The 15,315-nt window shown below is 31.7% G+C and overlaps 2 protein-coding genes across 3 annotated transcripts in view; one reads left to right on the top strand and one right to left on the bottom strand.

The window, feature by feature from the left end:
* LOC119683306 (LIM and SH3 domain protein Lasp) overlaps positions 1-15,315 on the top strand; it is a 42,462-nt gene that overhangs the window by 23,202 nt on the left and 3,945 nt on the right. Inside the window, exons 2-4 of the mRNA XM_038096952.1 lie at positions 11,418-11,659; positions 11,723-12,058; positions 12,135-12,748. Of these exons, the coding sequence (XP_037952880.1) occupies positions 11,418-11,659; positions 11,723-12,058; positions 12,135-12,748 (1,192 nt within the window). The remainder of the gene's footprint in view (positions 1-11,417; positions 11,660-11,722; positions 12,059-12,134; positions 12,749-15,315) is intronic.
* LOC119683307 (testis-specific serine/threonine-protein kinase 1) lies at positions 7,960-9,299 on the bottom strand. 2 transcript variants are annotated; one of them, XM_038096954.1, is made up of 2 exons: positions 8,183-9,299; positions 7,960-8,120 (listed from the first exon to the last, which is right to left on the bottom strand). In XM_038096954.1, the coding sequence occupies exons 1-2, from the start codon at positions 9,076-9,078 to the stop codon at positions 8,108-8,110; spliced, it is 909 nt and encodes a 302-aa protein (XP_037952882.1). In that variant the 5' UTR covers positions 9,079-9,299; the 3' UTR covers positions 7,960-8,107. The 2 variants fall into 2 exon arrangements, with proteins under 2 accessions (XP_037952882.1, XP_037952881.1); XM_038096953.1 differs by having other exon boundaries at positions 7,960-8,089.

Raw genomic sequence — 15,315 nt, 5'->3', positions numbered from 1 at the left:
TGGTCTAACATAAAAATCTGCATAACAACAACATAACATAAGATATATACATACGCATCTAAGCAGTCAAAGTTTTCAACATTAACGACCCGCATTTGACCATTACACGGTACTACGGTCAGTAGAGTCCTATTGTACCAATTTCACTATTGATTTCACAAAGTCCTTTAAAGCTTTGTGAATAAAGTCTAGAACTAAATCTAGAGAAGAGCTCTTAAAATGTTCTGGTGACAGATATTCCATATAAAACAAGTTTCTCTGTGCGTTATTAAAGCTGAACAGTCATAAAAAATATGCATATAAGTTTCCTCATCTTCGAGACCTAATCTGCATTTCAAATTAGCAGATAATCGTAGTTTATGAAGGTGATATTTCAGGCCATAATGAACTGTAATGAAACCCGTTATCAATCTTAAATTACATTCATACTATTATGTATTAAAATTTACTGCTATGCTGTCTGATACCAAGTAAACATACATACACACACAATTGAGTGGAGATGTTCTGGTTACCAATATGAAATTTATATTACAAATTCACAAATTAAAATCAAATTGTATATACCTATATTACTGCCTATCATTAATAAGTATTATTAATATTAATAACTGAGTATTATTAATATGAATAAATAATAAGTAATATTAATAACAGACACAGTGATATCTTACCTCAGACACTAACACATAAAACTATAAAACTACGTATTCTTAGTAATAAACTATTACTAATAAAGACAGATATGTAGACTGCAATTTTAGTTCTAGCGACTCATACTCTACGATTGCGTGAATACAAGTTAGGTACCGACATTCGACTTTCATCAAATTAAATGAGGTATGAGATCTTGAACCAAGATACATTATTAGATTTACTTTCAAACCTAATTCCTACCATTTAATTCAGTAAAGTTTCTTTAGAGATAGCAAAATAGCTCTTGTACGTAGTAAGGTACATTATCCCTCCTAAGAATAAATGTTAATAGGTTTTTAAATACTTATTAGCAGTATTATTTTTAATACGAGTTTTGTCAGGCGTTACCGGATATTTACCACGTCTACTTGTTGCCACTGTAAATATTAAACATTTTATAAAGAGGTTTTTTTGAATAGTAGTGAACTACAACAACAAAAATTTTGTTTTTTTATATTATTTTAATTAATTGAATTTTTAGCTGACCATACAGCTATTTCGAGTTTTGCCAAACACCCATCATCAGTGATCTTGGAAATATTCTTGTATTTAATTATTCGTAAATAATTATTTTTCAGACTGCAAGTACCAGGATTCGAATTCGGGTCCTGCCAAATGTGAAGCTCAGAATCAGCGCATCTTAACCAACTGATCCAAAGCCGTACTTGACTTTTTTTGTTTTGTTTGCATATTTTTTTGGAGTTTTGTTACTTTTGCTATTACTTTCTACTATTAATTTTTATTTACATCAAAAATCACTTGAAAGATGATGAAATGTATTATTGGCTACGAAATTTATTCTGCCATCAAGACAGTTTACGGATTCAACACATTACGAATTGTCAACTAATCAAAATTATTAAAATTCTCCATCAATGACTTCTTTTTGTTTCCAAACTTAAAGAATAGTCTCAGTGCTAAGAGATTTAACTGCATCGACTTGACCATATAAAATATGGTAGTGTTAGGCTATCATTATTAATATTTGGAAGGAATCAAAATATTAGAGGACCTTCAGATAAAGTATTTAAAGTTAAAAGGAGACTCATTTAAAAAACAAAAAGTTGATGGAACTATTGTTGGAGGAACTATTTTCCTGGATATTTTGATCCAAACTCGCAATTCAATTTTTAAGTAAATCCAAATAAACAGCTTTTCAGTGCAACGAAAATAATCAAACGTTGCATTTTTATTTTCTGTTAAGTAAAATACAATATTTTTTTTTTTGGTATTAATATTTTCTTACCAACTGCAAAATAAACAATGAAATAAAATATCTGTGAAAAATTATTGGTGACCGAGGGCGGTCATTTAGTGCATTGTGGTGACACTGAAAATATCATCAAAGTTGTTAACAACGCAATGTTTTTAATGGTTGATATATTGGTTTATGGCCAAAACGCATTAAGTGAACCGCATAAACATTTGCAATATTCACTCCACTTAGCAGCATTTGAGCATAATGCGATGAGATGCGCAACGTTCCACTGAAATGCGTTAATATCAAATAAATTCATATAAAGTTGCATAGTTGAAGCATTCCTGCATTGGCATAGATGCACAGCCACATACTAACCTTATATCAACAAAAGAGAGAAATTGTTTTTCTGTTTGTATTATTAGATAAATAATTTCAGCAACAATATCCATACAGACTTGCTGTTGTCCATACAGCCGCCACACATGTGCGTCTCTAAGCCACGGGACACTTATTTGCCCAACACTCTTGCATATTTGCTCGATATTGTATCTACGAGTATACGTACTTGTATTGTATCTACTCGTACGAGTAAACGTACTTGTATCTACGTACAACCGGTGGGGAGGTATGTGTATTTTTGGTGCAGCCATACACCATACACCATACAAAAATGTAGATATGTAAATAAAGTATTTAAGTGTTCATTTCTTTTTTGCAATTTGCACATAAACAGATTTTTGGCAGGTGAATGCCTGTGGCTAAATACATTTCATGTACTTTTTTCTCAGCATTTTTTTCCTTCAATTGTTGAATTATTTCATTTTGATTTTGTGGATGATTTGTCTAAAATGCCATTAATGTGACATGGCATGCAGATGATGATTTAATATAGAAAATTATACATCCAAAATTGTACTTATGCATTCGCGGGCGGACGGGCGTGTTTTTTCAGTTGTTGGCTTTGTTGTTGAAATGAAATTTTGACATTTTCCGATGAAGTGCAATTAAATGCAAATTTATTCCGCAAATATTTACTTAAACGTAATAGTATTTAGAAATGCGAATTTTTTTTTTTTTTTCAAACAGTACAACATACAGTGTTCAGTCATATTCACATGATTATGCGTTGTTCAAAATGCACACTTGAGGCAAAATATTGTTAAATTTACTCGTTAAGATAGTGAATGGAATTAATTTTACAAAAGGTGGAGCATGGAATAAAATGATTGAGTTCAAGTCATCAAAAAATTAATTTAACAAATTCATACATAATTGTTTAATTAAACAAACTAATTTGATACATATTAACTTTTATATGTACATTTAGAGTGCAAAGTTTACGCAATTATTACACAAAACACAGAATCAATTAGAATTTCCCTTAACGCCTGCCTTACAGATTCACCACATGGAATATAATAATACTAAGTCAACGTTTGATCTGACCTCAGCTAATCCTTCACACATTTAACATGGGACGATTGAGGTATGGTCTTAACTTCTTCAGAAAATTTATATATACGACCTCAATTGATTCGAAACATCTTCGTGGAAGTGTTAATTGCAATTTTAAGATTTGAATAATATGTTATATGGGTAGTTTTTATCTTGGAACTTCTTGCTGATGTATTTCAAAGAATTGAAGAATAAGAATTTTCTAAATCACTCGAGTACACACTTTTCAGTAACCCAAATGTTCTGTCAAAATGTAAAAATTGATGTTCTTGAGATGCTTAATTCCAACATCATAAATCTTTAATGTGTATAAACACTCACAGTGTTTATATATTAATAATCTGTGATTATATTGTTGTAGAAAGGAATAAGTGTTTGATAACTATATTGTATCCAAATATCTGTAACGTAGCCACATCGTATGGCTTAGCATTTTATGTGAAAGTAAATGATTCATATAGGAAAGTCTATAACGATTGCTGTATGATAACAATGGCTGTAATTATTAATTATTTTTATGATTATGAGACTGAAATTATTATTCTTTTTTTAATATCATTATTGATCAATTTGCTCTCTTTCAATAATCATATCATTATCATCATCCGTGACTATACGGTCCATGTAGGACCTAAGCCTGTTTAATAACATCCTACCATTTTTCTGTTTTTTGCTTTTGTTTTCCAATTTCTTATGTTCATTTCTTCTAAATCCTGCTGCACACTGTCCTTCCATTGTGTTATCCTCCTTGGTCGCCCTTTTCTTCTGCCTATTCCTACTTCGTTCTCATAAATCTTAAGCTGTACTCTCATATTCGACACTCTTGTCACGTGTCCAATCCATTTTAATCGCTGTTTTTTTTTAATTTGTTGATTGCAGCATATTCACCGTTTTAGCTCGTGGTTGTATCTTATGCGATACATCCCGTTTTCTTTCACGGGGCCAAAAATTTTTCTGAGTATTTTTCCTTCAAAAAAAAAAGATATGTGCTCCATGGACGACGCATTCGTAAGCAATACAATAAAAACACATTTGCATGTGACTTGATCAGTAACATCTGAAGCGATTTAGTAAGGAAAAGAAAAGATATATTGTGCATCGTTTTATTGCTATAAGCCTATAAGCCCTCAATAGGGCTCCGCCTAACATTTCTCAGGATGAACGTAATCTTCCTCGTTCGACAAGAACTGTCCTATCTCAATTGAGATCAGGATATAGCCATGTGCTTAACAGTTACTTGTCACGTATTAACACGTCCATTCCTAATGTGTGCCCAAACTGCAGCTCCACGCCCCATCACGTCGCCCATCTGTTTTCTTGCCCCAACGCACACACCAATTTAAGTCCAATCGACCTTTGGACTCGTCCCCTTGAAGTAGCTAGGTTTCTTCGACCTGGTTAGTTCCAAATTATTCCCACCCCTCTCCCTTCCTTCATCCCAACACTCATTCCCACCTTTTCCATTCCTTATCCCATATATTCGTCTTGTAATCCTTTCATGTTATCTGCTTTCAGGTCCCGGCGGGTTACAACAACAACAATAACAACAACAAAAGTAAATTTGACTTTTGAACTCCAGGGTGAGTTTGCGTCATATAATCGGTGAAAAAAGTGTCACTGCCTGTTTTTTGGGGTTGCAAAAATAATTTTAGAAATACAATTTTATAACTCATATTTTTGGATTATATGAATGCAAAAATTCCTCAAAAAGCTCCGATTATTAAAATAAAAACATTATTTTCTATGAAGAGAATGCACCTGTACACACAGTTCGAAAAAACCTTCGCCTAAATCAATGAATTAAATTATGGATTGTTGCAATAAGCAATTTATTTAGTATATTTAGCTCCCTCTGACTTTTGGTTTTTCTTAAAACTGTAAAAATATTGGCATGAAAAATGATTTTTATTAAACGGCGACAATTTTGGTTTTATACAAATGCATTTAAGGCCTTTGAAATGTTATAAATATTAATTGAACATATTTTAAATTGACTTCGTATTAGAATATTAATTAAGTTAGCTAAAATATCTTCAAAAATTTAAGTTTCTCACAGTTTTAAAGATACCGGGCAGTCAGTAAATCGGCTCTAAGATAAATCTATTAAAACAAGATTTTTCAAGGCACTTTATTTAAAATTGATAATCGTACGAGCGTAGACAGTTTAATTGCTCAACTTGAAGTCAATTTGCAGTTTTAATCATTTTATAATTTCAGGTAGGCGTGAGCATTCAAAAACTGTTAATATTTTTCTGCAATTGCAGTGAAAATATAAAAACATTTTATATTGATTATTATTAAAATTTCTATCAACTACAGTCTCAAGTTATTTATAGTTTCAAGTGTAGATGCAAATCGCAAATCGCAAAATTCAAAACATACATCCCAGACTTGTCTTCATAAGACAAGAAGAAAACACCAAAATTAATGGTTCAAATATTTGCACAACGTGAATATGACGAAGACGTGCCAAATGGAGACACATACATTTTGGCCAAACTATAATGACTTTATGACTTTATGCTACAATTTAATTAATGTGAATGACTTGAGCACAACACGATGGAACAAAGTTGTTTTGAGGAAGCTAAGTTCCACCATAAGTCATTAGTTATGTGTGGAACAGGTGAACAATAATGGTCATAATAGCCACTAGTAAGCGCAACACATAGCAGAGGCGTTCATAATTGATTTTATTAACAATTTAACAAAAAACGAAAACCAAAAAATAATTATAAACAATATTAATAAATTGTTTAACACAAAACCCACAAGTTGCCATGTATTCGCATATTGCTACGATGAGAAGCTTAAAAATGAAGAAACTTTTAAACAGAAATTTTAAAACATTTTAACTTAGTTCATCCCATGTGTGTAAGACGTATGCAAAAATTTGCATATCACGTAAGCATTTAAAGTATTAATAACTAAAAGTTTTTGTCATAAAAATTAGTAAAATAATAAAAATTTATATTAAAACATTTATAGAAAAGCATACTGCCAGAGAGCATACGTATATATCCCAAATAACAACAGGAGACACATAAGTAATCGGAAAATACTGAAGTTTGTGGTTAAGTAGCAATTTGGTTGAAGTGATTGAACTAGACTCGTAGCTAACAACCTACACAAATGTGTCTCATGTATCTTTTGTATATCTTAAGGCATTATTAATAATAACTAGTAAAAACTGCAGTTCGTTCTTAGCATTTGCAGCAACATTAGCTAAGTCTTCCGAATGCAGCAACTGCAAGGGAAGTGACAAGAGACACATAAATACGTTCCACTAAGAAGAACTTAAGAGATATTACTCGTATTTTGTTTTAACAACAAAAACTTTTTGGGTTACTAATAATAAGTATGCTAACGATTAGTTCAAACGTATATTAGACAATTTGTTCCGCATAACGAGTGGGTTGGCAACATAAGTAACTATTGAAATGTGAAAGGAATAATTCAAATTATTTTACTTTTTATATGCAATAGTTTAATTTACTTTATATAGCATGATTCGTTTTCAAATTGGTTAGTCACTCTTTTAAAGTAATATTATTTATTATATGTAATAACAAAATAAATGTGCGGTATATTAAGAAGTACTGCAACTGAAGGGGTTATTGTATTACACTCTACTAGTATAGAATAATCATAAAAAATTGTATGCAGTCAAATTGCTTAATAAATTTAATAATGTTGATTAGATTTAGCGTTGCTTATACTTAATCTGCTATTGGACATGTTCTCAGATACTTTCGTCTTTACATTCACCTAGTACGGGCTCTGACGACCTTCTCATACCGTTCATACCTTCATTAAAAATTGTATTAATTGTGTATATTTACACAGTATTTATATAAATATGTATCATCATATGATGATGCATGTTTTACGATTAAAAATATAAAGCCAATTAATTGAATTAGTTTAAAATATTCTAACAATTGATTCTTAACATTCATAACAATAACATGTACTGTACTACAAGTGGTTATCATAAAAACTGTAACAGTTTTACATTTACTAATATAGATTAACTAACAGAACTCTTTCTCTATGATCACCACTCTCATAATTTTACCGTTTATACGTCCCTAAGAACAATGGAGCAATACGGGTGCTACAACATAAGAACAACTTACACTAACTTTTAATTATTTGTTTCTGCTTAACACAAAACTTTTAAAATTATATATAATTATGATTCTTTTTAAATTTTTATTTTCTTATATACTAAAATCTTAACTAAATATTAGGACACCTAAAAGTTATCTAACCAAAATATATTTAAAGACATAAATCGGTTCCACACTAGTATGGTTGGTTATTTATAAAAATGTAATTTAATTGTAGCAAAATAAAATTATTTTTATAATATAAATTTTATATCCATCAGCCAAAATATATTGTTAGTTATAAAATATAATTTACATTGTCTGACGACATTGTGTATATTGTGAATAATTGAGACTATTGCTATATTCCAAAATCACGAAAAGTATTATCTGAGGTTTAGAGCTTAAAAAAATAGAAACAGAGATGAAAAAATTGTTCTCAAATTTAAGATATACATTATTACCAAAATTTAGGATTTCTACTTTCAAAAGTTGTTCATATACTTCTTCATATATGGGAAAAAATAGTTAGTCAGCTGTCATCACTATTGGCTTTCAATGGTATAAAATTTCGCATTCTTAGTTTCTGTGTTTCTGTGCAGGTGCTTTCACGGGTTCGACAGATCTGATAAATTTCACATTTTTAGACTATTTTTCTAATATCAAAATAAAGTATTTTGAAACACTACAAAAAACAATCAAAAAAGTATATAATTACTGTGAAAGCGGTTCGTCTTCAGTGCGCAACCAGCTGCAATTTAGGATTTCACGTAAGTTCCAGCGAGCATGAGACTCCGGTTCAAGCAACACAGCAACAGTAGCTTTCGCCTGAGCAGTAATTTGATCCTGTAATTTACGACGGAAAGCAAACTTCTTGTTATTCTGGTCTTCTAAAAGCTTCGTTAAATTAGTATCATCAAAAGGCATCTTTGCATTGAGCATTATGAATAGAATAACACCAAGTGACCATGCATCGGCTAATTTGGGATCATAGGGGCGGCCGCAAACAACCTCGGGAGCAGCATAAGCTGCAGAACCACAATATGTCTCCGATTTAATATCACGGCCAGTGTCATCAACACAGTAACGAGAGAACCCAAAGTCAGCCAGTTTTATATTCATACGCTTAGATAGTAGAATATTTTCACATTTTAAGTCACGATGTGCTATATCGTGTGCGTGTAGGTACTTCAATGCCTTAGCCATCTGCATAAACCAAGCCTTGGATTGCAACTCATCAACAGGACCATTTTTCTTGATATGGCTAAGCAAATCACCATTTTCGGCGTAACGCATAAAGATGAATATCTTTGGACCACGTTGTAATATACTATGTATTTGTATAATATTAGGATGATCTATCTTAGTTAAAATTTCCAATTCTCTAGGAAAGAATTTATGAACAAAATCAGTAGGAGCCTTGGCTTTGTCAATGATCTTGCAAGCTAAGTGTACACCGTGTCCCGCTTCATCAGCATAGCCAGCTGTGATAACTGTTGCATATGAGCCTTCACCGATCTTATGCCCGATATTGTAACCGCGCTGAGCTAAAGCATCAATATCAGAACTGCGCGTGCTTAATTGGCGGCTTACGCTATTCGGGAATTTTGACATAATGACAGCGTTTGACTAAAACTTATACAATTTTGTCAAAATTAAGAGCATCTAAAGCCGATGAATATTGATTTGAATTTTTATTATTAACTAAGACAAAACATTTAAGAAATATATGGAATTTAACCTAAATTTTGCAAGATCTAAACCGATTCAAAGGCGTAAGATTGGAAATTTTAAATGAAACACATCAAGTGTAGAACCGATTTATATACAGAAAAAAATATAATGAAAATTTTTTAAATCAATTTATTATTTGACAATTTTCTTCAAATTTTATATACATATGTAAGAAATCAATATATCATTGCATTTTGTTTGGAGAATATTTAATAGGAGTTCAAAGCTTACTTTGTTTTAATATTAATTCAATACATACTCAATATTTGTTCGACGAGTTACATTATCATTATTTTGAGTTTGATAATTGTTTTTTTTTGTAGCTCGTTTTCATCTGTATTCTTGAAGAGGTAGTTATTTGGTTCTTTGTGAAAGGTAACGTTCTAAAGAGAGTAGTAAAGTGATGCTAGCTTCAGATCAGGAATGTAGAATCAATCGCTTTAGGAACCCTGGAAACTGTTTGTTGACTATTTTTACTGAGTTTGTCTTCTCACTTTTAATTTGCAGTCTGCCGTCATAACTAGTAGAAGCATTTACTCCAACTTTTAGTCTTTTATAACGAATAAACAATCACCATAACAGAATGCATTGACTATATATATATATATATAAATTCCATGGTACATTAGGACGAATGACATCCTCAGGGACATCAACATTGATTCCATCAAAAAATACATAAAGGATAAAGCCCTGAAATTATTTGTGAAAACTGACAACACCGCGTCATCAAATCTCAGAATGATTACAGGCTCCTCGGGGAGGTATGCAGATCTGAGGTCAATTATTGCTTAGTCTGATGAAGTGATAAACAATAATTCAGTCAAGGCTCAAAGAGGGGTTTTGAAGAAACCTCTAGTTAAAAAAGAGTAAGTGTTTAAGTGCACTAGCTTAAAACAGCTTCAACATAATATATAAATTGATATATTTCTCTATCAGAGTAAAGTTCTGATTGAAAATTCGAGTTTTGGAGATTAAAAAAATAAAAATGAAGAAGAAATTGAAATTTTAAATAGTGACTCACCACACACTGAAAGGTCAATTTGAAATAGTGTTTCTACCGTTTATATTTACAACAGACATTTCTATCTCTGCAACAATTACACTCTTATTTATAGAACAAACAAATAAAAAGTAATATTAGGTGTACTTATTTACTTACTGCTGTCCTTCTCGTCTAATGGAGCATAGGGGCTCAAATATTAGGTGTAGTGAAAAGAAATTCATGATTTTTCCAACAAAAAATAGATGGCTTTAGTTATCTTTATCCTATGTTGTATAAGTCCGATCGGGTTACGCTAATGACATCCTAATTTTGATTTCATCGATTCAGTTCCGATAATTTCGAACGTCAAACGTCAAAGATGCACCACACACTGAAAAGTTAATTGCCGAAAATGTCGATAAAATCATGGAAATTGTCAAGCCCAAACTGCTGTTGTCATTTAAGTATTGTTTCAATTATTCAAGAACTAAAGATTTTTAAAAACCAAAAACTATTTCGAACCATTTAAATAAGTCTGGATACAAAAAGGTGCTCGATGTATTGATGCCAAACGATTTACCGCAAAAACCTCATAGACCAAATTTTTATCTACGAATAGCTGCCTAATTGCAACAAAATCAACCCATTTCTGAAGCGGTTAGTGACTGGTCATGAAAAGTGGATCACTTACGATATCGTCAAGCGAAAACAATCAATTTCACACTGCGGTGAGACGGTATTTTTGTTTTGGGTAATAGTAGAGAAATTGTGTTCTATCAGGACAGCCAGTAGCCAAATGCTTTGGAAGCTTGGTTGGAAAGATTTTATGCATCCACCTTATAGTCAAGATCTGCCATCAAGTGATTACCATCTGTTCCTGCGGGCGAACGACTTTCCTAAATTTTGCTTTAAGAAAGGCTTGTGAAAATTGACTGCTTCAATATTTTGCCAATAGGGATAAGACTTCTGTAAGAGAGGCATATTAAAATTACCTCTAAAAAGACAATAAGTTATCAAACAAAACTATGCATATTTGACCTAAATCGGATCGTTCTAACTATGGTAAATAAGTCTTCAATTTCATGCAAATTTAATGGATTTGTTCCATAAAAAATAGTTATATTTTTTGTTATATTTAATAATCTTTTTTCTATTACCAAACTACTAATTTCAATATTTTAAAGAGAAAATAAATTTAATTGCTATTATATTCAATGTAAAAATTATATTACAGATCTTGTGAAATCTAATCACAGCACACAAATTCAGCCAGACACAAGTCAGGTACAGAATAATGCAACACGGCAAGAAAAATCATTAAAAGATGCTTCCTTCCTTGAAACAATTACAAATATTACACAAATAAGCGAAAAACAATTGAGCGCTTCTGAACGTAATAGACGTTTGATACCTTATATGGCATTCTATTTACCACCCTCAGACATACCAATAAATCAAGCCTATGCTATACAAAGGGTGAGTTTCATAATGCATATATTTTTCAATAAATTCCAATAAAAGACATATTTATATCACTAGCCTAAACAGCATACTTCAAATTATCAACTGCCACCAACAGCAGCAGATAGCGCTGGACCATTACCGCCACCAGCGAATATACCAATACCAACGGCCTATATGCACATGAAGTTACCAACAGTAGCTACAGCACAACAAACCGACATTTCACAGGATTATCCCAACGCCGGCGATGTATATCATAAAATAGCATATGGTTCTGCTCACTATCCTTTGCCAGCTTCTTTAAAGAACACTGGAAAGAAAATACCAATTTTACATTTGTTACCGCCAGGGCATTCTGCACCAGCAGCGCCAACACTCATTACATATAAGCACAACAGCGGTCCACAAAGAGTAAGTAAACTCAAATGAATTATAAACGAGTGTCCTTTAACTAAGGATAAAAATATTTCGCTGCATTTCACTACAGCAAAAGACAGTACAGTATTTTCCACCATTAAACACACAAACCAAAACGCAGCCAATACAACAAGAACATCAGCAACTACAATTGCAACAACAACAACAGCAGCAACAAGACCATCAAGAGCAACAAATTTTATATCAACCTCCAGTGAAGCAATCAAAAATCAATTTAACACCATTCACATCATCAAATACATTGCCAGGACATTTCATACCAATTATTTATACGCCAATGAACAATGCCAATAATAACAACGACAACAACAAAAACCAGCAACATAATGGCAACATAATCAATTACAACTACGCTGACAACAAACCAACAATTGAGGAGTCACCACAAATTCAACAGGTTGAAAAACAGCCACACTTAGACACGCATAACCAAGTTGAGCAGCACCAACAACAGCAGCAACATCTACAAAATGTAGCTGAACTGGAATTATTACAATCAGCACCAAAACATTCACCAAAAGCATCTCATTCACACTCGCCACCACAGCAGCAACACCAGCAACTTCAGTTTATCACCGATACAGGTCTACCAGCACTGACGTCACCTCAACTTCCACAAAGTGGTGTGCATCAACCAGTTGCAGTAGTTCACCCAACAGCAAAGTAAGTTTTTCCTAAAATAATAAATTTTCTTTGTATTTTTGATAGCTTCCAGTCAACAACTTTTTTATTCATTGTAATTACAAACTGCTTACTGCTTACTTATAAAGAAAATTGCAGCAAAATAAGGGTCCAATGGCTGACTCCAAAAAATAAGAACCATTCTAAAAAAATTAAAACTAAAATAAATTTAAGAAATAGAAAATGAGTTATACTAGAAAATTTTTACGCACCTTCTCACTCACCTTCTCTATTCACCTTCTCACTCAGATCAAATTTTATTGTTTATTGATAAAGAAAGGTGGTGCGGACAAACATGGATCCAGTAATTAACTTAAGAAAATTTAATTAAAAATAAAAAATTAAAAGTAAAACCTAAATAGTTTAAAATAGAAAATAAATGAGTTCCGTACAACGGACCATTTCGTCTATAGTATATACTATTTATTCTAACAACTACCTCTGAACTAACAGAAGACATTCAGCCTTTAGATTGAAATATTGTTTATTGAAGATTTCTTAATATATGATTAGAAAATGTACCTTCTCGTTCGGGTCTAATTTAGAATTTGATTAGAAATAGCATCCCTGTCTAGATAGACACGAAATGCTATCACCTAATACAGATTTGCAAGTAAAGTCTTAATGAATGTGTGAATTATACACAATGGCCATCATCACATTAATCCTCTCATTCATTCTATAACCATGGTTAAAACACTGTCAAATAGCCTCCGACATGCAGACATATTATCCGTTACCACAATTTTCATCCCATATTCATCGTTTCGGAGCTTCGAACTAACTCGACCTCTTCGTTTTAGAATGCCTATCAAAGACGATATAAAGAGATGAAACATTTTCCCTTCTTCATAAGCGGATATAGAAACCCGCTGTATGATATATATAATTAAAAAGTGTCAATCCTTATCCTAACACCAAATATTTTTAAAAATGAGCAATAATATGCCCTCAATACTGGTTTCGATATATTTAAGAACCAGAATATTAACTCTTTTTTCTATTCCTTAAACGTGAATTTAGTCATTGAGTTTTCATGAACCGATGGATGATAAGTCTCCATTAGATGCATTTTGACCTGTAGGAGAAAAATATTTTTTTGATCTTTGCCCGTGTTTTAGCAAACTTAGAACAATTATTTATAAAAAAAAATTTAATAGAATATGATAAATTAATAGATTTTCTTATCATATATAAAGCATAATTAATTAGTTTATTTTTTTCACTAATCTATAATCAAAGATAGAAAAGTAATAAGCTAAGTAAGAGTTCTATTGTCGTATATCCAATTTGTCTTTTGTTAAATCTTACTATTATACACTGACCGAATGAACTCTTTGTTGTTTTATTTAGTATAATTGTTCCTTGTGTAACAATTTTTTGTATATTAAACATTTTTTTTAACAATATACATAAAAAACTTTTAGTATAAAAGTGACTAAAACATGCTGAAGACAATTATCGAATTTTGTAATTATGCAAAAATAATATGCCACCGGCAAAAACAATCGGTGCGGCTTTCCATAATGCATTATGAATTGCATGAGTTGCATTCTAATTTTGCAGATAAAATACATATACATCACATATGTATTGTATATGTAGTATATGTATGTAAACTGTTTGGCATAACAGGCATATTGTAACAAATTGAAAATGCATGTCATTTACATCTTCGGGCAAATGTTAGATAATGTTGGAATAGAAAAAAAAATGCATTAGCAATTATAAATTTTAATATAAAAAAAGTTAACTTTTCTTTAATTAACTTATAATAAAAGTGTATTCAAAAAAGAGTTTTTAGAGATTTTGCATTGCTTAGAGACTTACAACTTTATTTTAGCAATAACTAACCATAAAATAAAATTTATTACACATTCATAAAATTTTTGTACGGTTTTCCTCATTTCATTATTAAAACTTTTTTTATATTTTAGTTCAATTTATCATATAATCAATGAACCCACACAATCATTATCATCCGTACCGCAGCATCAAGCTTTAATAGCCTTAAAACCATTACATCAAAAACAACAACAGCAACAACAAAAACCAAATGCATTTCGCATAAAACAACCATTACTACATGCCCCAGCTTATCCACACTTTCATCCACCGCAGCCTGAAAACTTTTTCAATAATGAACAATCGGAGCATGCATCACATGCAACACCCATCACTACACAACAGCAACAGGATTACAAGTACTTAAATGATGAAAATATGACACCTCAGGAAAAATATGTACTCTATTTACAACAACGTATGCGTTACAATAAACAACAACAGCAACAACACCTTAAACAACGTGAACGTGTAAAGGAACGTGAACGTTTACGTGAACATGACCAATATGTGAAACAATATCCACAGCATACACAAGCACATACGACTGCTGGTCCGCCAACAGAGCAAATATTTATTATCGCTTCGTCTGCAGCACCTGTTGACGTTGAGCCCATAGAAATACAAAAACAACAAGTACAACATCAACAACATCAACAACGTCCACTACAACATAAATTACAAAATAATTATGCAGCAACGCA

This window comes from Teleopsis dalmanni, chromosome 2 (assembly GCF_002237135.1).
Source record: "Teleopsis dalmanni isolate 2A chromosome 2, ASM223713v2, whole genome shotgun sequence".
NCBI classification, from domain to species: Eukaryota; Metazoa; Arthropoda; class Insecta; order Diptera; family Diopsidae; genus Teleopsis; species Teleopsis dalmanni.
The sequence above is the reverse complement of the archived record's forward strand: the minus strand, read 5'-3'. Positions and strand labels throughout refer to the sequence as shown.

Coding starts and splice junctions, on each gene's coding strand:
- LOC119683307 (XM_038096953.1), bottom strand. CDS start 9,078: ATGTCAAAATTCCCGAATAGCGTAAGCCGCCAATTAAGCACGCGCAGT. Junction 8,090..8,182: donor GAAGACGAACCGCTTTCACA/GTAATTATATAC, acceptor GAAATTTATCAG/ATCTGTCGAACCCGTGAAAG.